Source organism: Hippopotamus amphibius, chromosome 2, assembly GCF_030028045.1.
Source record: "Hippopotamus amphibius kiboko isolate mHipAmp2 chromosome 2, mHipAmp2.hap2, whole genome shotgun sequence".
Taxonomy (NCBI): domain Eukaryota; kingdom Metazoa; phylum Chordata; class Mammalia; order Artiodactyla; family Hippopotamidae; genus Hippopotamus; species Hippopotamus amphibius.
Window position 1 is genome coordinate 130,566,677 of NC_080187.1, and position 24,671 is coordinate 130,591,347.

General features: G+C 38.1%; 1 protein-coding gene across 3 annotated transcripts in view; it reads right to left on the minus strand.

The window, feature by feature from the left end:
- ASB7 (ankyrin repeat and SOCS box containing 7) overlaps nt 1–24,671 on the minus strand; it is a 43,973-nt gene that overhangs the window by 13,974 nt on the left and 5,328 nt on the right. For all 3 annotated transcript variants that reach the window (XM_057722994.1, XM_057722995.1, XM_057722996.1), the window contains exons 3-4: nt 22,488–22,611; nt 20,301–20,562 (exon numbers count right to left, since the gene is read on the minus strand). In XM_057722994.1, the coding sequence (XP_057578977.1) occupies nt 20,301–20,511 (211 nt within the window). In that variant the 5' untranslated portion in view covers nt 20,512–20,562; nt 22,488–22,611. The remainder of the gene's footprint in view (nt 1–20,300; nt 20,563–22,487; nt 22,612–24,671) is intronic.

Below are 24,671 nucleotides of genomic sequence, written 5' to 3' on the forward strand. Positions count from 1 at the left end.
AAATATTATTTTCTAAAACAGTTCCAAACCTCTCTCCTAAATTGACAGATTTCTGGAAGAAAGAAAAGAAAGAAAAGAGAAGAGAGAAACTAAAATGATTTATCTGCTATGTGACTCCTCAAGTCACAGACTTTTGTCAACTGCCCCCAATCTTTCCTGAAGCTGAGGGTCAGTTCTGCTCAGCTCTCATCCCACTGGCCTTCCTGGGCAGGGGCAGAAAAGGGGCAAGAACCCTTATAGGCTGTAGTAGGTCACTTCCTGGGGGCCAGCAATTCTGCGTGAAGATAATTGGCTGGACCTAACTACCTAGGATTAAAATACTTTCTTCTAACAAAAGTCACCCTTAATTTTTAGTTTGTTTATGAGAGAAAAATTCATGTATTCTTCAAACAAACAAAAAGCCTCCAGTTATGCGATTAAACACTCACGTATTGTTTAGTAAAATGCTTAGTTCTAAAACATTTTATGAGAGCTCAGTCTCTTAGAAAAACCTATGAGGCAGAAAACTGTATGTAAGTTAGTAATAATACTGTGGAGAATACAAATTTCAATTAAAAAGTAGTTGCAACACAAAGCTATAAAAAGTTAACTTTTTAGGTAAGCTGTATCAGTTGAATTTCTAAAATTATTTCACATAAACTATTACACAACAGTAATATGATTTTTATGTGTTTAAAGAAAATGAGGGGATTATATCTGCCTTGGTCTTCACTAAAAGAAAAATATACAGTATTTCTTATATACTTCGTGACGATCAAAAAAAAAAAAAAAAGCAAGAACGTTTAAACAAAGCACATTGCTGCCATCTACTGGTAAGGCATGAACATTCGCTACTAATGTTTCCATTTTGACAGATGATGCTGAGCCCTCAAGTCTGTTTTCAGATACCTCACTTACCTAAAGTAGACTAAGTGAAGACAGGCATGATATCTGAAAGAACCCTTTCTATTCAAATAAAACTGTAAATCTTGCCAAGACAGACATTTCTAATCTATACCTGACCAATCAACTGCTTCCAGACATTCTCTCTTAATCTGTTAGTGAAATTTAAGGATACCTTCTTTCACTTCTCCCACCTTTCATCCACCATGGGTTCTTTTAAGGGTGCCAGCAAACAGTCTCATGTGTATCCTATACTCGCTTTGTTTGACAGTAAAATTAAAATTATGTTACATGAAAATGCACTTGCATCTTTGGTTTTCTACTTTAGGTCTTTTTTAGATCCTACTTACAACTTGGTGCTATACTGAACTAGGAAAAACAAAGATTAACAAGGACAGCAATGATCTGCTTAGTCTAAGTAAAAACCATTGAAATGCATTAATTGAGCACACACTGGAAACAGCACAGCAGGAAGACTCTAGGTTAACAACACATAAAATTTGTATAATTACTTTCCTTGAGGAATTAACAAATGGGAAATAGAAGACAAAGATGAAAACAAAAATTAATTTAAGGATTATTATTAGCCAATGCAATAAGAAAAAGACCTTATTTGTAATAGTAGCAGAAACTACAAACACCTAGACATATATTCTATAAGAAATGTGCAAAGCACATGTGAAGAGACCTTCTTTAACTTAACTGAATTCACTTCATCAGTGCCTGTTCCAATTTTTCTGCATCAGAGAAGCCTTCCCTGAACACTAACATGACAGCCCCATCAACCTCATAACTCTGTCCACCGAGCAAGCTTTCTCCCCCCCAGATGCAACCTATTTAATGCAAACTGTAGCAGTCTCACAATATGGCTTCTTTCTTTCCAATAGCTTTACTGAGGTACAATAAAACTGACCCATTTTAAATGCACAGGTTGATCAACTCTGATGAATTGTATACAGTCATGTGACTACCACCACAGTCAAAATATCTCCATCATCTCAAAAAGTTCCTTCCTGCCTCTTTATAGTCAATTCCCTGCCCAGACTCTGGGCCCCAGGCAAGCACTAATGGTTTGCCTTTTTGTAATTTCATATAAGTGGAATCATAGATTATTAGGCTTTTGTATTTCACTTATTTCACTTATGTTTTTGAAAGTTATCCACGTTGTTGTTGTTCATCAAAAGTTCGCCCCTTTGTGTTGCTGAACAGTATTCCATAATATGGATATAAAGTTATTTATTTATATATAGTCACTAGCAAATGTACAAATGGGTTATTCCTAGGCTATAATGAATAAGGCTACTGTGAACAGTCATATAAAAGTCTGTTTGTGGATATATGTTTTCAGTTCACTTGGGTAAATACCCAGGAGAGAATTGCTGGGTCATATGTTTAAATGCACATTTAACCTCCTAAAAAAGTACCAAACTGTTTTTCTAAGTGACTATAAAAATATTACATTCCCACCAGCAATGAATGAGAGTTCCGAATGTTCTACATCTTCACCAACACTTGGCATTATTAGTAATTTTAATTTTACCAATCCTGTTGAGTATGAAATGGTAACTTACTGAGATTTTAACACACACGTCCCTAATGACTACTGACACTGGACTTATACATACACTTGCCTTTGTGAAGTGTCTGCTGAAATCATTTACCCATTTTTATTTTTTAGTTTTTCTCATTATTTAGTTTAAAACTCAACTGTGTATATATTCTGGATACAGGTCCTTTGGTCAGATACGTTTTGTATTTTCTCCTAGCCTATTACTTGTCTTTTCACTTTCTATACTGTGTCTTTCGAAGAGCAAAAGTTTCAAATTTCGATGAAGTCTACTGTCATTTGTTTTCTTCTACGGTTTGTGCTTTTTATGTCCTATTTAAGAAATGTTTGCCCAACACAATGTCACATAGATTTTCTGTTTTCTTCTAAAAGTTATATACTTTTAACTCTTATATTTAGGGCAATGATACATTGCTAGCTGATTTCTGTGTACAGTGTAACATCAGATCATGGTTCATTATTTTCCATATAAATATCAATTTGTTCCAGCACAATTTGTTTAAAAGACTACCTTTTCCTCAGTGATTTATCCCAGTGCCTTTGCCACAAACCACTTTACCATACAAGTGTGGATCTATTTCTGAACTCCATTCTGTTTCACTGATCTAAATGTGTATCCACACACCAATACCAGATCGCCTCGATTACTGCAGCTTTATAGTAAGTTTTGATAGCAAGTAAGATCCTCAAACCTTCTTTAAAACTTTTGCCAATAAATTTTAGAATCAACCTACTAATTTCTTCAACCAAGCCTGTTAGAATGTTGACTGGAACTCTATCAACTCTAAAAAATGTAAATCTGCCCCAAATTATCTTCCAAACCATGAGCACAGAATACCTATTTCTTCTTCAATTTCCTTCAGTAATGTTTTATACTTTTCAGTGCACAAGTACTCCACATCTTTCATAAAATTTCTTACTAAACTTTGTTGCTAACATAATGAATTGTTTTCACATTTCATTTTCTAAATGTTAACTGCTGGTATAGAGAAATAAATTGATTTTTGTATACTGATCTGTGTATTCTGTAATCTAGCTAAATTCACCTTTTAGTTCTAGAACATTTTTGTAGATTTCTTACAATTTTCTACATATACAATTATGTTCTCTGCAAATAAAAACAGCTCTACTTCCTCCTCTCCAATCCCAGGACTCTTATTTGAACAATGAAATGCTGAAGAAATGTAGTAAAAGCACATACCCTTGCCTTGTTCCTGATCTTTGACAGAAAGCATTCAGCAGTTCACCATTTACTATGATGTAAGTTGTAGTTTTTCACAGGTGCCTCTCCTTAGGGTTTGGAAGTTATCTTCTGCTTTTGGTTTGCTGAGAGTTTTTATGGTGAATGGGTGTACTATACTGTCACATACATTTTCTGCATCTATTGAAATGATCATTTGGTATTCACTTTTATTCTATAAATAGTGGTAAATTATCATATTTTCAGATGTTAAACAAAGCTTGCATTCCTGGGATAAACACTACTTGGCTGTGATGTAATATTCTTTTTTATATAATGATGGATGAGATTTGATAGTATTTTGCTAAGGATATTACCATCTGTTGTTATGAGAGACATCAGTCTGTGGTTTTCATTTCTTGCAATGTCTTTATTTGGTTTCAGTGTACTATAAGCCTTATACAATAAGTTTGGAAGTTTCCTCAAAGAGTCTGGGTAGTGTTATTATTGTTTATTCCTTTAATATTTGAAATAATTCAACAGGAAAGGCAGCTGGGCCTAAAGCTTTTTAGTGTACTGCTTTAATTATGAACTAAATTTCTTTGATGTATGGCTATTAAATTGTTCTCTTTTTCCCTTGGGTCAGTTTTGGCCATTTGGGTCTTTCAAGGAATCTGTGCATTTCTTCTAAATGGCAGAAGGGTGTTCATTACATTCCTTATTACCCTTTTAGTGTCTATAGGATCTGTACTGAAACAGTGCTATCCATACTTGATCATGTGTCTTTTGTTTTCTTCAACAGTCTAGCTTGAGATATATCAATTTTATTGATCTTTTCAAAGAACTGGTTTTCTCTTGGTTCCATCCATTTTTTCCATCATTTGTCCATTTTCAGTTCCACTGATTTCTTTTCTTCTCTTTGTTATTTCATTCCTACTCTTACTCTGGATTTAATTCTAACAGTATATAGAAGCTGTTCCAAGACAGCTCCTTTCCTCTCCCTTCCTTTGTGCTATCACTGTCATCTTTATACAAGCCCAACAACAGTTTTATAATTATTGTTTTATGTTGTTGTCTTTTAGGAGATGAATAGAGGGAAACATATTTACTTAGTCTATGGTGGCATGATTCTAAGGGACGCCTCCCATAATCTCTGCCTCTTGATGCTCACGCCTTTGTGTAATTCTCTCCCCTTGAGTACGAGCAGGACCTGTGACTTCCTTCTAACCAACAGAATCTGGCAAAGGTGATGGAATGGCACTACTGCATTATGTTACAATACATGCACTCCATCTTGCTAGCAGACTCGTTGTAGCAACTCTCCTTGCTGCCTTGATGAACTAAGGAGCCTTGGTGGCAAAGCCCACAGAACAATAATCTTCAGGTTAGCTCTAGGAACTATTAGCAACCTTCAGTCAATAGCCAGCAATAATCTGAGGCACTCAGTCCTATACACCCAAGGGAGTTAATCTGCTAACAATCTGAGTGAGCTTGAAAGCAAATTCTTCTCCAGTTAAGCCTACAGATGAGAACAGTACAGCCAACAATTTAAAACTGTGAGTAATAAGTGTGTGTTATATTAGGTCATATGTCTGTGTAATCTGTCACACAGCAACAGAAAACAAATATACTGTTTTTACACACTTAATTATCTTTACCAGTGATCTTTATTTGTCCTGTGAATTTGGATTACACTTGGTCCTTTCAGCCAGAAGGACTTCTTTCAGTACTTCTCGTGAGGCAGGTCTGAGAGCAACAAATGCCCTTCATTTATCTGGGGACATCTTTATACCATCTTCACTTCTGAAGGACAGTTTTGCTGGATATAAAATTCTTGGTTGTTACCAGTAATTCCAGGATGTCATCCCACTGCCTTCCAGCCACAGCTGTTTCTTAGGAGAAATCAGCTGTGAATCTTACCATTGAGGATCCCTTGTACATGATGTGTCACTTCTTTAGATGCTTGCAAGATTTTCTTTGTTTTTAGCCTTCCCCAGTTTGACTATTACATCTCTTAGATGAATTTCTACTTGAAGACAATGAGCTTCTCAGATGTATAGTTTAGTGTTTTTCATCAAATATAGTAAGTTTTCCATCATTTCTTCTTCAAATATTTTTTCTTTCCCTTTCTCTCTGTCCCCTCTCTTTTCTGGCTCCCATTATGCCTCATGCATATGTTGGTATGCTTGGTTATGCTCCACAGGTCTACAGGGCCCGGCGTGAGGCTATGATATTGTGTGCAGCAAGTGACGCAGCAGCCTCACATTTAACAGGACGCCTGGCAAATGAGAAAGCCATGTGGGCTTTGATAAGCTGCTACATACTCCTGGGAATTTGGAAGGCTGATGCATGCTTAAGAAAGATCAGAGAAGACCTCAGTTATCTACTCATCCCTGGTTGAACACGAGGCCAGAAAATGAAAGCTGGGGCATACCTGTAAATCATCTGATTATTAACGTGTCTCATCCTATACACAGATCTCCTTGGCAAAGGGTAAAAGCCTTACTGGCTCAAATTGCTTAAGCACAACCTCCGACCGGTTACTTGTCAAACATAAGTTATTTTGGCCATATGATGTCTTACATATCTTATTGTTGTTGATTTTTTTTTAATTCTTTTTCCTATATGTTCCTCAGACTGGATAATGTCTATTGATAAATTTTCAAGGTCACCGATTCCTTCTTTTGTCAGCTCAAATCTGCTGTTAACCACTCTAGTGAATTCTTCATTTTAGTTACTGTACTTTCAACTATAGAATTTCTATTTCTCTATGTATGTATATACACACATTCCCAATTATATATATAAATTAAATGTATTCTCTTTTGTAATAATCTCTATTTGATGAGTCATTGTCACATGTTTTCATTTAATTCTTTGAACATGGTTTCCTTAGGTCTTTGAATACATTTATAATAGCTATTTTGAAGTTTTGTTAACTAAGTGTAACATCTGGGCCCCTTCAGAGATGCTTTATATTAGCTGGTTTCATTTCCTACATATGAGCAATAGGTTCTCACTTCTTAGTATAGCTCATAATTTTCCTGAAAATTGAAGATTTTAGACTACATCACAGCACCCCTGGATTTTGATCCTCACCTGTTACAGGTGGGCTGCTGTTGCTATCTGTTTTAGTGAACTGCCTAGACTAATTCTACATAGTCTGTCGCCCTTGCAGTATACAGCCACTTACACCTCTGCTAAGTTGTATTATTAAAGCCTGGCTTCTAGGGGCTGCTCCTAGGAATAACTTATGTTTAACTAGTAACTGGTCAGAGGTTGTGCTTAAACGATTTGAGCCAGTAAGGCTTCCACCCTTTGCCAAGATCTGTGCATAGGTTGAGACACACATTCAACAATCAGAAAATTTACAAGTATGCCCCCAGCTTTCATTTTCTGGCCTCATGTTCAGCCAGGGGTGAGTAGATAACTGGAGTCCTCTCTAGTCTTTCCTAAGCATGTATCAGCCTTCCAAATTCCCAGGAATAGGTAGCAGCTTATCAAAGGCCACATGGCTAGCTCATTTGCCAGTTCTCCTTTTAAATGTGAGGCTGCTCTGTTGCTTGCCCCAACCGGTATTACAGCCTCAGTCAAGTAGCTGTGCTGTTGGCCTTCCCAGTTTGTTTGCCACCTAGATCAAGACCACGGTTATTTTCAACAACGCTCCAGGCAGGGGGGCATTTCCATGGGCTCCAAAATCAGGTCAGTCCCTTCTAGCATCAAGGAAGTTTCCAGCTCTCATGATAATGTGACACGAAGATTGTTGGGGAGCAGAGAGGGTAAATGGGAATAGCTGCTTTGGGCTCAATTTCTTCTTTTTCAAGTTCTTTAAGGTAAAAACAAATAATTGATTTAAGATGTTCCTTTCTCCTACTTAAACATTTAAAGCTATAAATTCCTCTCTAAGCACTGCTCTAGTAAATCCCACAAATTCTGATATATTGTATTTTCACTATCATTCAGTTTGAAATCTGTTTGATTTCTAAACATCTCAGGCTGTCCTAGATAGGTTATTGTTGATTTCGAATAGAATTCCATTGCAGTTAGGGAATATACCCTTAAGATTTTAGCCTTTTAAAATTTACTGACACTTACTTTATTGCCAGCATATGGTTTATCCTAATGTCTATACCATGCACACAAAAAGAATGTATATTCTGAAGGTATTGGGTGCAATTTTAAATATATTAGGTCAATGTGTTTGATAATGTTTTTCAGATTTTCTCTAGTTATTGATTTTTAAAATCTGGCTGTTCTATGAATTGCTGAGAGATGTTAAAATCTCCAACATTCAAGGACTGTGAAACTGTCCATTTCTCCCTTTGATTGTCAATTTTTTGCCTCACGTATTTTGAAGTTCCCTTCCTAGGTGTATGCACATTTTACAGTAATAAGGTGGCCCACTGTCACTGTGAAATGTCTCTCTTTAGTTTAGGTAATAGTCTATGTCTTGAAATCTATTTTATATGATATTAACGTAGCCACTTGGGCCTTCACATGCTTGCCATTTGCATGACAGATTTCCATGACATATCCCATCCATTCACCTACTTTCAAACTACCTGTACCTTTATATTTAAAGTATATCTTTGTAGGCAGCATATACTTGAGTTTTGTCTACTTACCTTTCTGATAATTTCTAGCTTTTAATTGGAGTGTTTTGTCCATTAATGTTTAATGTAATTATTGATATAGCTGAGTTTAGATTTACCATTTTATTATTTGTTTTCCATTTGTCTCCTCTATTGTCCCTCTTCTTCTCTTACTACTTTTTTTTTCTTTGTACTACTAGAACATTTTTTTAGCATTCCATTTTAATTTCTCCGTTGACATCTTAGCTATATTTCTTTGAATTATCTTTTTTTTTTTTTTACTGGATGCTCTAAGGATTGGAATATATACACTAACCTGGTCAAAAACATTACCAGGATTTGTACAGAGATTATTATATGCTTCCCATTTGTTTTTTAAAGCTCAAATACTTATGGCCATTACAAAATCCTAAAAGCAGGAAAGTCAGAATGTTACAAAATATATGTAAAGCATTACACCCTAATTTGTTATTTATGTGATTACTTGTCTTAAAAGTTTTAGAAAGCACCAAGTGCAATTAGCTAAGTTACACAGATAGAGGCATAACTAAAAAACAGTTATGCCATGAGTGTTATTATAGGGGGAAAAAGCAACAGTGATGGAGGAAAAAAAAAAACACCAGACAAAAACCTAAAACTTGACTAATAATTCACCACAGAACAAAACACTAGAAAGTCAGATGGTATGATGTTCCCAAATAGGATTTCCCCAAGAAATATTACTTTTTTTAATGAAAAACTGAAAACTTAGAAAAGCAGCAAAGCAAAAAACAGCATTCTCTAATAATTACTGTCAACATTGATGACAGACTTCTTTCAGTTTTCCTTCTATACATTTTAAAAAATTACACATAATTGTAATCACAGTCTAATTACTTAACTTCTCTATATTTGGGCATTGAAAATGCCTCCATTTTAAAAATTATACACAATAAAGGGTAAAATTTTCATATAGAAAAAAAATTCCTGCCTTTAAGACTACTTCCTTGGAATAAATTAATAGAAGTAGATTATTGGCAAAAAGATCTCTCATTTCTCAGGATCTAACACATACTACTAAACTTCTTTCCACAAGTGCTTTCATAGATTTCTACCATCAATGTCCCTGTTTCATCATCATCATTTGGGATTACCATTTGTAAAATCTTTCATTTTTGAAAAGCTAAAAATAATTTCTCACCATTCTGCTATGAATTTCTCTGATTAATCCCTTCTCTCTCTCATTTACTTTCTTGTATTTCACCAAGAGGATTTTACCTACTGTACCAAAAGGAGACCTGAGACACTTTTCTCAGGTTCCTCCCGGGATCTGCTTTATGGAATTAACTTCTAGTGCTTCAACTGACTGCCCTCCAGGTCAGTTTGCATAAACACTGAATCTAAATAAACAAACACATTAGCTAATATAGGGTCTCTTAATGTTCTCTCTTGAAATGTCCAGTGTTGTATTAGAATTTTTAGAAAGATTCAAAATGGAAAAATGAATATAATAATAGTGGGTTTCTTAAAATTTGCACTCTTACAGTAGAGACTCTTCCCCATAATTCCAACAGCACGCTAACCTGGTCAGAAAGACTATCAGGATTTGGATAGAGGTCCTATTACATGCATCACATTTGTGTTTAGAGACACTAATATTTTTGGACATTATAAAATCCTAAATTGTTCATCATTCTGAAGCAGGATGTTTGAAAGCAAAGCAGCAAGACGTCACAACTGCACAGGCCAACATTTTATATCTACGAGATCGAACATGTCTACTAGTCACGTGTGGCTGCTGAGCACTTGAAACATGGCTAGGGTGACTGCGGAACTGAATTTTTTGTTTAAATGTAAATACAGGCATATATTTTATTGCACTTCACTTTATTGCACTTCAGAGATACTGACTGCATTTTTTACAAATTGAAGGTTTGTGGCAACTCCACCTGGAGCAACTCCTTTGGTACCATTTTCCAACAGCATTTGCTCACTTTGTGTCTCTGTATCACATTAGGATAATTTTAGAAATACTTCTTTTTCATCATTATTATATTTGTTATGGTGATCAGTGATCTCAGATGTGACGATTTTAATTATTCAGGGTTGCCACGAATCACGCCCATAATAAGAGAGCTTAATGGATAAATGTTGTATGTGTTCTCACTACTCCACAAACCAGCCGTTCCCCAGTCTCTCTCCCCTCTGGCCTCCCTATCCCCTGGGACACAACAATATTGAAATCAGGCCTTTAACTGTTCAAATGAAGAGTAATATGTCTCTCACTTTAAATCAAAAGCTAGAAATGATTACGCTTAGTAGAAAGGCATGTTGAAAATTGAGACAGGCCAAAAGCTAGGCTTCTTGTGCAAAACAGGTAGCCAAGTTGTGAATGCAAAGGAAATGTTCTTGAAGGAAATTAAAAGTGCTACTCCAGTGAACACAGGAATAATAAGAAAGCAGAGCAGCTTTTTTGCTGATATGGAGAAAGTTTGAGTGGGCTGAACAGATCAAACCAGCCACCACATTCCCTAATTTAGCCAAAGCCTAATTGAGAGCAAGGCCCTGACTCTCTTTAATTATATGAAGGCTGAGAGAGGTGAGGAAACTTCCAAAGAAAAGTCTGAAGCTAGCAGAGGTTGATTCATGAGGTTTCAGGAAAGAAGCGATCTCCACAACATCAAAATGCAATGTGCAGCAGCAAGTGCTGATGTAGAAGCTGCAGCAAATTATCCAGAAGATAATTAATGCAGGCGGTTACACTAAACAACAGTGTTCCAATGTGGATGGAACAGCCTTATATTGGAAGAAGATGCTACCTAGGACTTTCATAGCTAGAGAAGAAAAGTCAAAGCCTGGCTCAAAACTTCAAAGAACAGGCTGACTCTTTTGTTAGGAGCTAATGCAGCTAGTGACTAAGCTGAAGCCAGTGCTCATTTAGCACTTCAAAAATCCTAGGGCCCTTAAGAACTGTACCAAATCTACTCTGCCTGTGCTCTATAAATGGAACAACAAAGCCTGGATAACAGCACATCTGTGTACAAAATGGTTTACTGAACATATAACACTCAACGTCGAGATCTACTGCTCAGAAATAGATTCCTTTCAAAATATTACTGCTCATTGATAACACACCTAGTCATCCAAGATCTCTGATAGAGAAATACAGTGAGATTAACGTTTTCATGCCTGACACAATATCCATTCTGCAGTCAACTACTGAAGCCCGTGCACCTAAAGCCCGTGCTCCGCAACAAGAGAAGCCCCGTGATGAGAAGCCTGCGAAGCACAATGAATAGTCCCCAGTCACCACAACTAGAGAAAACCCATGCGCAACAACAGACCCAACACAGCCATAAATAAATAAATAAATAATAAATCTATATCTATATATATCTGCATTCTACAGTCCATGGATCAAGGAGTAATTTCGACTATGAAGTTTTATTACTGAAGAAATACACTTCCTAAGGCTACAGCTGCCACAAACAGTGATTCCTCTGATAGATTTGGGCAAAGTAAATCGAAAACTTTTTGGAAAGGACTCACCATTCTAGATGCCATTAAGAACATTCATGATTCATGGGAAGGGGACAAAATCTCAATATTAACAAGAGTCTGGAAGAAGTTCATTCCAATCCTCATGGATGGCTCTGAAGGGTTCAAGACTTCAGTGCAGGAAGTGACTGCAGATTACTTAGCAAAAGAACTAGAATTAGAAGTGGGACCTGAAGATGTGAGTGAACTGCTGCAATCTCATGATAAAACTTTAATAAAGGAGGAGTTGCTCCTCATGGGTGAGCAAAGAAAGTGATTTCTTGAGATGGAATCTGCTCTCAGTGAAGGTGCTGTGGATGTTGTTGAAATCACAACAAAGGATTTAGAATATTACATAACCTTAGTTGCTAAAGTAGCAGTAAGGTTTGACAGAATTGACTCCAACCTTGAAAGCAGTTCTACTGTGGATAAAATGCTATCAAACACACTGCATGCAACAGAGAAATCATTCCGGAAGGGAAAAGTTAATCGACAGTGGCAAACTTCATTTTCGTCATATTTTAAGGAACTGCCACAGCCATTCCGGCCTTCAGCAACCACCACCCTGATCACTCTGTAGCCATCAACATCAGACAGGATCCTCCACCAGCAAAAAGATTATGACTCACTGAAGGCTCAGATGACAGACAGCAATTTTTTATAAAGTAGTTTTTAACTAAGACATGCATGTTGTTTCTTTAGACATAATGCTATTGCACATCTCCCAGAACACAGTATACTGTAAACATAGGTTTTATATGCACTGGGAAACCAAAAAATCCGTGTGATGCCCTCTGTTGCAATACTCACTTTATTGTGGTGGCCTGAAACTGACCCCTCAGCATCTCTGAGGTATGCCTGCTGCCACATGTGCTACAGACAGCACAGGTTTAGATTAAACTAAAGAGAGCCTCGGTTTTTTTTTTGTTTGTTTTTTGTTTTTTTTTGGAATATAGACACTATTAGCGATTCAAGTCAAACTTGCTCATTTTCTCAATGAAACTGGATTTCTCCCATAGCAGCAACAAGCATACTTCACATAGCTGCTCCCCAACCAGGCTTCCCTCTGTGGTCACATCCCTGTCACCACAGCACAGAGACAGGCAACCTCTTAGCTCTGATTTTTGATAGCTCTGTGTCATCACTCACTGGTTGTTTCACTGTGCAGGTGTACAGATTTAACTATAAGATCTGATCCCTTAATGTACTTGAGATTAAAAATTTCTGGTAGGGTAAGTGACTTATATTAAACATCTAGGCCCCATCCCCTTTTTTTCCCCCAATTGCTCTGACTACCTTTTCCCCTGCTCATTCAGTAAATGACAACTCTTTTCTTCCTGACTCTCAGCCCCCAAATCTCAGTTATTCTTAATTTCTTTCCCTCTTACCTCAAAGCCAATCTATCAGCACATCTTATCTCCATTTTCAAAATATATCCAGAATCCAACCACTTCACAACACATCCACTGCTATCATGTAGCCCAAGTCACAAATACCTCTTGCCTGTACTCCAAAGCATCTGGACAGTTTCTCCTATTTCTCCTCTGCTCCTCCACAATCTACCTTCCTCAGAGCAGCCAGAGTGAGCCCTTAAGTAAGTTCGTATCATTCCTCAGTAGAGAAGTATTCAATGCCCCCCCACCCCCACCCCGCCATTCTCACGCAGAGCAAAGTCCGAAGTCTTTTCCGTGCCTTCTAGGAGCTACAGGACATGTCAGCTGACTCTCTTTAGCCCTGTTTGCCCACTTCTCCTTGTCATCTGCTCCAGCCACTATCTTCCTGGCTTTTTCTTGAAAGTGCTAAGCATATTCCCAGCCTAGAATTTTTACTTTAACACGTTTTCTTTAACACTTTTCTCCCAGATACACACATCGTTTCGGTCTTCATTTCTTTCAGGCCTCAGCTAACATGTCACATTAGAGGCCTTCCCTGAATACCTAATTTAAAACTAACACAACACTGTAAAGCAATTATACTCCAATAAAAAATAAATAAATAAAACAGAAGCCTGCACCTCTTTATCCCTTCTCTGCTTCTTTTTTCTTCATGACCTGGTAACATATATTTCCTGTTAATTACTGAAATGTAAGTGCCATGACAGCAGGGACTTTATTTTGTTACTGTATTCCCAGCGCTCAGAACAGTGCCTGGCACATAGCAGGTGCTCAATAAATACGTGTGGGGTGCAGAGAGACGAGGCTGCCGTCCTGACCAGGCAGCAGTGCCTGAGGCCTTGGGCCCATTCTCTAAGCTCCCACTACTGTAACCAGTGAGCTTTCTACAGCATATCTGTTCCTCCCACTCCCCTCTGTCAATGGCTCACCATTGTCCCCCACAATAAACGACTGGATGTGCTCCAATCATACTGAATATTTTTCGGTTCCTAAAACCAAACATGCTCCCTTTCTTCCTCAGCCCCTCACTCAGTGTCCTGTGTGTCTGGAACAACCCCACACCTCCACCCTCCCAGCCCTCCCAGCGCCCCACGCAGCCTCACCTGTCAAGACCTTAATGCAAACCATGCTTTCTCTGGTAAGCCTTCCCTGCCACCCCCACCACCTCTATCCCCAACGACAGTGGGCGGTGTTTTATATGTGGCGCTCAGCTCGCTCTGTGGGGACTGCGTTGTTTTCTCACAGGTCTTAGAGAATCGTGGTTAAGACAATGGGTTTGAATCCTGGCTCCATGAGTTATGAGGCGAATGACTGAGCAAATGACTTACCATTCTGTGGCTCAGTTTTCACAGTGAAAAAAGTATTACTTACCCTCCAAGAAGAGTTGTGAAGAATTAGGCTGATACTAAATGCTCAACAAACATTGGCCATAAATCCATCCATCCACCAGACTATGAAGGGCCAGAAGCTGAGCACAAAGATTACTCCTGTGTCTCAGGGTCTGGCCAGAGCCTGGCATCCATTAGATGCTCAATAAATATGCATTGAATAAATATATGAGTAAGTGACCAACTGGCCACCTCATCCTCATCTAACTATCTCGTGCACAGAGGTGGGGGAGGGGGGTGGAAAGAGGAAACTGAACCCTTGTTTCTTGTGCGTTTCTTTGCTCACTTTCCCATATTTGAATCTTTAACTGAGTTTCACCTTAATGTCCATCACAAAATAAGTTTATTAACAGGAGGAGACTAATCTAACTGGAAGTTTATAAGCTCTTAAAGAAACTGTGGTTTAAGGAAAAGAGTAGGTATGATGAATTCAGGCACTTTTTTAATCCCACCAGAAGGCTGGCCCATTTCAATCAACATTTTTTAATAAAAACAGAAGGATCGGCCTTGTCTCTGTAAGGCTGGGAAACAATTATCTTAGATAATGGGTGTTTGTTTCCTCTCTCTCTCTCTCATTGAGAAACAATATAGATATGGGTTCTGTCCTCATGAAGTCTTAGACTAACTAGAATAGAATTAAATAGAATACTAAAAAAATAATTTATTATGCTTGTCATAGGAGCTGCAGTAAAAAGGTACAGAGCCCAAGAATATCATGTGACAGAGGGCTCTGACCAAGTCCGGATGGAAAGGGAAGGTTTCCCTGAGAAAGCGTGGTGAGAGGCGAGGAGAGGCAGGCATGAGGCAGGCGAACAAGGGTGGCAGCAGTGCAGGGAGCAGAGGGACCCCAGCAGGTCCTGGGCACATGCCTCCGGGCTTAGTGAGTCCGAAAGAACACACACGGGCTGTGGCTCAAAGACAAGCTGGAAAGGTATCGCAGAGCGGCAGACGCTGCAGGGCCATGCAGGTCACATCAGGACTCAATACTGCCCCAAGAGAGGCGGGAAACCACCGATGGATTTTAAAAGGAAATGTTTAATTGTCATTTTTAACAGTTCACTGCACTTAGAGACTGGCTGGGAGAGGGCAGGGACGAAAGAGACATCGTAACAGTGCTGGTGAGGAGCGAGGTTTCCTTGCCCCAAGGTGGAGCAGTGCCTCCAACGAAAGGAAGAAGGGATCTGACAAGTACTGAGAATGCTGGTTTCTGGATTTCTGGCGCGGCAGCCACAGGTGGTTTGCCACTTACTGCTGTGCGCCACGCGTGTGGGGCAGCACACGGGCAGCTGGGTGCCCTGGTAGAGAGACCAGAGGCCAGGCCTAGACCAAATACAGAGCACATCCAAGCCTCATGTGTGGTCGAGGGGAGCGCGGAGGAGGTCTCCTCTCCTATCTATGTTTCCAAATCGATGCATAATGTGCTATGAAAAACTACTCCCTAAATCTCTTATTCTACTAGGGTAAAAGGAGGAAGTAAAAGACGCTATACAAGAATAAGTGAAGGGCTTCCGCAAAATATGTAATTTTGTTGTTTTAAAATTTTATATGGAAATGTAAAGCGCTAAGAATAGCTAAGACATCCTTAAAGAACAAGGAGAGGAGATGTGCTCCCCCAGATATTAAAACTTATTAGAGAACAATAAAAATTTACAATATTATACTGACCCAGGGATATACCAACAGACAATAGACCTGATGGAACCATGCATATAGAAAAGCTTCATACCTGAGCTGGCATGACATAGCAATTAGGAAAGAAGGGATGATTTAGGCTACTTTCACATATGAAATTGTACTCAGCCACCTCATGCTATACACCAACACCAATTCTGGATAAAGACGTAAATGCCATGAAACTTTTTAGGAAAAAATACAGGCAAATAATGACCCTGTGGTACTATGTACAAGACACAAAAAGCACAAGCCATAAGCCAAAAGAAAAACACAATTTACCTACATTAAAATGTAAACTTCTGCCTCCAAAACACAAGCAAAACAAGAATGTGAAAATGCTACAAACTGGGAGAAGGCTGTTCCAACATATAACTAACAGTGGAGAATATATAAACAACTAAGAGGCTGAGTCAAAAATTATCCTCACTCCAGTTATATTAAAACTTCTGTTGACCGCACTGTCTTATCAGCGCTTTCCATTCAAGGCTACCGTCTCCCCAGTGACTGCTGTGCAGGTGTGAACATGTTACATCAGTTCATTTGTAACTGCGGTGCGAGCAAAAATAGATGCCCCTCTTGTCATTTGCACAAAATAAGAGCAGCGTGCAGTGATTTGTTTTTTGTGGTCTGAAGGTGTACCTGGTGCCATTATTTACCAAAGACTTTGTGCGCAGTACGGAGAAAGTGTTTTGTTGCGAAGAAGTGTGTATGAATGGAAAGAGAAGTTCAAGGAAGGTCACACAAGTGTCAGCCATCAACAAGGAGCCGGACACCCATCCACGTCCACAGCTGATGACAACACTGAGAGTACATGTGAAATGATTCTGTCAAATAGACAAGTGACAGTGGCAAATCATTTGCAAACCAGCCATGGCTCTGCCTATGAAATAATCCCACAACAGACTCAGGTTTCGAAAAGTTTGTGCTGAAGCCTAAACTTCAGATTAAATGTAGAGGACTGCTATCCAAGGACATCCTGATCTTGCATGACAATGAATGTCCCCACACTTCTGCCCACACTGTCGACACTGCAAAAACTTCGTTTTGAGGTGTTAAAGCGTCCTCCCTATAGTCCTGATCTTGCTCCATCGGACTGTCATCTGTTTGGTCCCCTGAAAGCAGCCCTATGAGGACAAAGATTCACTTCTGATGAAGACGTGAAGACAGTGGTGCATTTGTGGCTCGCAGCTCAGCCTAAAACATTTTTTGAGGGGATACGAAAGCTTGTTGACAGATGGACAAAGTGTAGTGAAAAGCAAGGAGATTATGTCAAAAAATGATGTATTCGTCTTTTCTAAAAGTTAATTAAAATAAATTCTACTGCCAGAGTGTGGATAATTTTTGACTCACCCCCATACAAGTCATAAGAAAAAGACAAGCAAAGCAGCCCAGTCTTGCAATGCTTTGTTACTCATGTATCATTTTTGGAGGAAAAAAGAGGCAAGCAAATCACAGAGGAAGAGCAAACCATCTAGTGATAACACTCCTGGCAAAGGCAGGGACTGGGCACTCTCCCACCTGGTAAGGACAGAGCCATTAATAACCTTCCTCAGAGGACAAACTGTCAATATCCATCCAAAAAAAAAAAAAATATCTAACAACCCTTTGATGTGGCAACTGCACTTCTAGGAATTATCCAAGAGATAAACTCACATATGTAAAAAGATTAGTCAAGGACATTCTCTGTAATGCTGTTTCTAGAAGCAGAAAAATGAAAAATTAGAAAGTCCAACAATGGGGAATAAGTTTAAATAAATTACATCCATACGACAGAATCAATGACAAGGAATTATCATTTAGCGAAACTATTTTGTGAAAAAAAAATCAAGATGAAGAACAGATGATTAACAAAAGGGAAGCAAGGCTAGAAGATGGGCAAAAATGCACACTTATATGCACAGACTATCTCTGCAGGGATACAGAAGAACCCATCAAGAGTGACTGTCTCTGAGAAGGAGAGGAAAGGACTGGTGCTGAAGAGCACACACTTCCCTCTCACTGAACAGTCCTTTCATTTTTCCTTTTGCTTTTAACCATGTATGTGTTATCTTCTTAACAAATAAAATGAACTATACACTTTAAAAGGGTGAATTGTAAGGTATGTGAATTCTATCTCAATTAAAGCTGTTAAAAAATATCTATATATACATATATACGCAGAGAGAGGGGGATGGTGAGGAAATAGGGTTCAGCAAACTGGGCCCAGAGGCCGGATCTGGCACACCACTGGTTTTTATAAATAAAGTTTTATCAGCACATGGCCACGCTCATTGGCTGCTTTCAACAAAGGCAGAGTTGAGTAGTTACCAACAGAGATGGGGCGGGGGGGGGGGGGGGGGCTCGCAAAGCCCCAAATCTTTACTATCTGACCTTTTACAGAAAAAGTTTGCCAACCCAATATTAAAAAAATCTTAAGTTATATATAGCTGAGCAAAAAATACCAGTTGCAGAATACAGTCAGTATGATATGATATGTTCTAAAACCACACACAACACAACGAGACACATTTTCTATAAGTAGATCAGGAAACGATCTAGAAAGACAAGGACCAAACCAAACTCATACCCATGGGTTACTTTTGGGCAGGGATAGGCAGATAAGGACTGGGAGTTGGCCAAAGGGGATTGGCTTTATTTGTAGTTTACCTGAAAATGTGTTTTATTTGTCTTAAGGAGACAAGTTCATAAAACTGAACTTTCTTTTTTAATTAAATTTTTAAAAGCAAAGCTTGCAGAAGCAGAAAGTAACAGGACTAGGTGGAATTTTAAAACGTGAGTTCCGATCTTGGTCTTAATTTTACTAAGCACTGCCAGAACTTTAAGTATTCTGATCCTACACCCACCTCTTAGTTTTTTCAGATCTTTCTCCTGGCATTGCTCTTATACTTCTCCTTCATTGCCTTCAGAGCTGAGGTTTTCAAGTTTCAAAGTGAAATGAGATACAAACAAGGATGGCAGGGGAGAGATGGAGGATAGCTACAAAGGAGGCACAGGCCAGCAAATGGTGGGGTCCTGTCGACAGTCAACTGTTTCGGGATATAATTCTTATTTCGGGGTCACTCAGATGTGTGATGATTCCTAGTCGCAGGTTTAGCAGCTCCCAGCAGTTAGTCCCCGCTCATGGCCTTCGTATTCCAATCTCCACGTAATTCACAAAACCCTAATAAGAGCTGTATGACTCCTAACGTTTTCTGTACTTCAAATCAGTTTGCAAGGAAGTCTGACTAGTCTCGGAACAAACCACAGCATAGACATGGGACTAAAGGACTGTTAACAAGCAGCTCAGGCCCTAGAATGTACACAATGGATCCTGAATCCCAACCCAGCTGTTTTACACCATAATTTACAAAAATAAAATGGGTACAAACTACAAAATACATTTGTTCACCTTTAGGAAAATAAAGTGAAAATCTAATGGGAGAAAAAAGTAAATGAGTTTATGATAATTATTAGTTACTATTAATTATGGGAATGGACAGTTTTTCAAAGCAAAAACATAAAATGCCAAACGTCGTTTCCAACTGCATATGTTTACACAAAACTAGACCTCAGATAACCAATCTTGTAGGAGACCCGAAACCATGTACAATTCCGGAAAAGGCAAGTGCTCTAAAACAGTAATAAAAGCATCCAAAATTTTTTTAAAAAGAGGTAAACTCAAAAGATAGGGTATCATGAAGGCCATGTATTTACAGGGGCCTGCGCTAGCTCTGTCTGCTTAAGCAATTCTCAACAGAGGGAACTTGAGCAACTCTCAGTTGTTGAGATCACAGCAGAAGCCACTTCTGCTTCTGAAACAAAGCAACTGGACAACCTGAAGAAAGCTTGCTTTTAGTTGAAGTAATCTGGGGAAATCTGGCTGTATAGAAACTACAATTACAAGGCGGGGGGAGAAAGCACATTCAACAAACTCATTTTTTAGACAATCTGGTTTTAAACAAAACTCAGCATAATTATAACACATCTTCACAAAGGAGAATAAGAAGTATTAGCAAAAAGAAGCATTAGAGATTATATACATATATGCACACGTATATTTTAAACTAAACAGAATTTCATTTTTAAGTTTCTCCTTGGGGAAAAAAGGTTTGCTCCTAGTAAACTCACCTCCATGTTCTAGAAACACTCGAACACATCTTTCCTTTCCTCTTGCTGCAGAGAAATGAAGCAGTGTCCAGCCATTAGCATCTCGGCCATTTGGAGAATAGCCTTGTTCTAACATCTTCCGTACTGTGTGGACATCCCCGGCAGCCACTGCAGCTTGAATCTGCAACTCTTCCTGGAGTTCAGGGTTCCTTCGACAATGGTGGTGTAACATCCTAGCTGAGTCCACTTTTTACAAAGGATTCATTAGGTCACAGGGATCAGCCTTGAAGGGTAGGTAGAATATATAACCTTTAGAATACTTGACACCTGACAGTGTGTTCATTAAATATCACAGAATTTTCCATTGCTAAATCATGTAAACTTTAGTAACGACAGTTCATATTACGACAACAAATTAATGTGTCTGTTTTGACCAAAATTTTCAGCAATTTCGCTAAGATTATAAAAGATTTCAAAAAGAAAGTGAGGAGTAAAGCCCTAAAATGCTGAAACAGGAAATTTCTTCCACAGCCTTTGGAAACTCAAAACAAACATCGATGAACACAACACTTATTTTCAGTAAAATGGAAAGTGACACTGGGCAGCTGAAGATGGAGACAGAGGAAGCAAATGAGTACTTGTCTTAGGAGTTCACATTTACCTGATGCACATGGAAATTTTAAGTTATAAATCAGTCAAGGATTCTATCACAGATCAGTGAGTAAATATCAAGTAACAAGTGGACAACTTACAGGCTAGGAAGACTAAAGACCTTCAGCTATGAGAAGTAGTATAAAATTTAAAAAAACAAAAACCTTTCCGCTGGTCCCCTGAAGTATTTCAACAATATTTTATTTTTAGCCCCAAAGAGTGGAAAGTTGGGGAGAAGGGGAAGTGGGAAAGGTTTAGGTAAATTAGAGAAAAATGTGTAGATTATATTTACTTTTTTGTTTGTTTCTGTTTCTCTTTCTATCCTCCCCATTCTATGTCCCCTGATGCACTATTAACTACTCCTCTTTTTCTGCCACATTTCTTTTGCACTTTTCTAATTTCAGTTTTCCATAAGTTTTATTCTACAAATACTCAAAATAGCAAGATCATACAAAATATTTAAAAACTAAAGGAATCTAAACACTCTGCTGATTAACCACATGAAAAAAGTAAAAGCAGTATACTGAATTCCCACGCTCTCTAATAGGTCGCAAAAGAGGTATGTACTCAAACTCAATATAAAATGAGATCTCCTTCATGCAAACAGGGAAAGTCTAAATTGAATTGATGAAAAGTTACATCTTACATGTGTGTATACAAAAGCTTTTTTAGTGCATTTTTAAGCTTTTAAATATATACAGAAACTCAAACTAACATAATTCTAGGAAGCCATTCCATCTGGGCTAACTTTAAGAAACAGATTAGACTCACCTCCTAATTAGTAGCTTCCATTTCTAAAAATACAAAATTAAGTGAAAGTCCTTTAAAGACATTCTGGTCTCATATGTAGGTTAGACATCTTGGGATAATCTTGTTGCCAATAATAGTTTACCCTGTAAAACTTCTCTTTATAGATTGCACAAAGGTCAAGTGAAGCCTAACTTAGGTCATAACTTAGGTCACATTATCACAGCTTAATAGTATAATCAAATATCCTACCTTGTTTTAGACAAAGAAATTGGTTATTACAAACTCCTAAGTATCACTACTAACTAATGTAATTTAAAAATATCAGGCTACTGCTACAAAGAGCTATTTCCTCAAGGAAAATTGGGAAGTGAGAATTTCCTGACAATTTGTTTTCTTAATAAACATGATTTCCCCTATCTCCTCACTTAAGTACTTTTTCAACTGACACTAAAATTAAGTCTCTTGTCTTAGAAATTTTAAAACCAAGAATCCTTTTGGAATAGGTTTTTGCTTATTTTAAGTACTATAAGGGAAGATGAAGGCTATTAGAAGGAATTAACAGAAACTACCACCATATACTCAAAACAATAATCGTTAATAGATTTTTTTTAATTGGGATGATTACCTTGGCACTTAAACAAGGCATACTATACAAGGAAAAAGATTCAAACAGTACCAACACAAACCTTGATTTTCCTTTAGCAAGTGATGTATTTAGTATACATTAGGTGATCTGAAGAAGAAATGAAAGCTAAACGGATTTTCCCCTAGAACAGCACAGATGACCTATGACCCTCAGTCACTTACCTTATGGAAGAATGCCCCTTTTCCTGATACGTGGATTGCCTAATAACCATTGTGCACATACAGCATCATGAGTAGGGGGCTCAGAGTGTGTCCAGATTCCAGTGTCAATGAGTTCTTTCTTAACCTAAAAACAAATGAAATAACAATCATGGGAAATTTTCTAAAAAAAAATAAAGAAACATACCTGCCTGAACAGTCTACCTTTTGATAAGCTTATGTTTCAGCACGTTACAACAAATTTACAGAGCAAAGAGAGAACTCAAATCAATTCTTAGAAAAAAATGATCTCATATATACATTAATCTTCAAGGTTGTATAGGATATGATTTATTTTTGGGAATTTTTTTTTTTCTAAAAAGGCAGGGTTTTTTAAAAATGAAGAAAATAAATCACGCACTTGGAATCTGGATGCAAACACAATTTTTCTTTTGCTCTATTCAAAATTTTTTCAGAATGGAATTACTTTTTAATTGACATCATTAGTTTCTTGCTCTTTCTAAACAATTAAAATGAGAGTATACGTGCATTCAATACAGTAGGTGGCCAGGGTCAAAATGGAATCTATGACAACTAAAAGGAGATTGTCTTTAAATGCTGGTTCTTCATATACGCAAAAGGCATCATGTTAATAATTTTGAGACTTTTATTCCTTTATGCATACACCAAAGTACATAAAAGATTAACAGTTTTGCCAGCTTCTCCATATGAATTCTGAAAAAATTCTCTACAACTAAAAGAAGAGGGATGTTTCTCCACGTCAATTTAATCCTAGATCTGCGAATTCCATTAAGGTTGAGAACACATGCAAAGTGACTTCCACACATGACATTGGAATTCCTCTAGGAATCACTCACTGGGAGAAGTGCCTCCCTACCCCAGTGGGGTGGGTGTGCTAACCCTCCGCCACTTCAACAAGGAAGGGCCAGGCTGCCTGGCCACCTGATGAGCTATGGGGAAAATGGGGAGTCATGGGTGGTGGCGGCTGCAGACCAGACTTTTCAACCAATCTAAATTAGTACAGTCTACTTTGACCCTTTTCTCTTTTCATACCTTATTTTTCTTTGTCAAACTTCTTCAAGGAGGGCCAAAGACTTTGCAAACATGCACTTGGAAATAAATAATATTTGGTTTAAAACTCTGCTTAATACTTCTAAATAAATGAACCAGGCATGATCAGAACAACTCCTACATGGTAAGCTGTAAAAAATGCGCAGCTATCCTTACAGAAGTGGCTGATTCTAAGACTGGGCAGGAAATACAGAAGATAAGCCTAGAGCATCTTACAGTGCCAAAAAGGAAGGAAGTGCTTCAAGAAAAATACAATGATGGGGGTATGTCAAAGGGATACAGGAGCCAACTAAAAGGGATCTCAATAGCCAAGATGGAACAATTCGAACAAGAGGATAAAGTACTATTAGATTCTAACTCCAAGTATAGAATAAATACCAATAAGTCTGTATTGATATAAATAACTCATTGAATTAAAAGGGGGAGAGGAAAAACAAATCTCCTGTGCAAAATTCCAAATAATGTGTGTAAATGGGAAACCTGGAAAACACTGCCTCAGCCAGGTGATCGCGGTCAGTATCAAGGATGCCAAGTCATGTTGTTGGTATAATATGATGAGAATGGCAATTTACCTCTGTGCTCTTTCTCCTCAAAACCCATAGCCCCAGTCTAATCATGAGGGAAATACCAGACTAATTCCACTTGAGAGGTATTCTACAAAATACCTGACCAGTACTCTTCAAAATGTCAAGGCCACCAAAAACAAGGAAACACAGAAGTCTGAGAAACTGTCACAGCCAAGAGGAGCCTAAAGAGACGAATAAGTGGAATGTGGTATCCTGGATGGGATCCTGGAATAGAAAAGATATTAGGTAAAAGCTAAAGAAATCTGAATGCAGTATGGGTTTTAGTTAATAAGAATGTTCATTACTGGTTCATTAATTGTGGCAAATGTATCTATTAATGTAAGATGTTAATTAGGAGAAGGTGAATGTGCGATATATGGGAATTCTGTATTACCTTCACAATTTTTCCATAAATCTAAAACTGTACTAAAATAAAAAATGCAAATCAATACCTCCAATGATGAGCCTGCAGCATTTCCACAAAGGAACATGCGATTGTTTTCCACGTGAGCTACACCTACAATTCAAGAATGAGCAGCACCAGATGCCT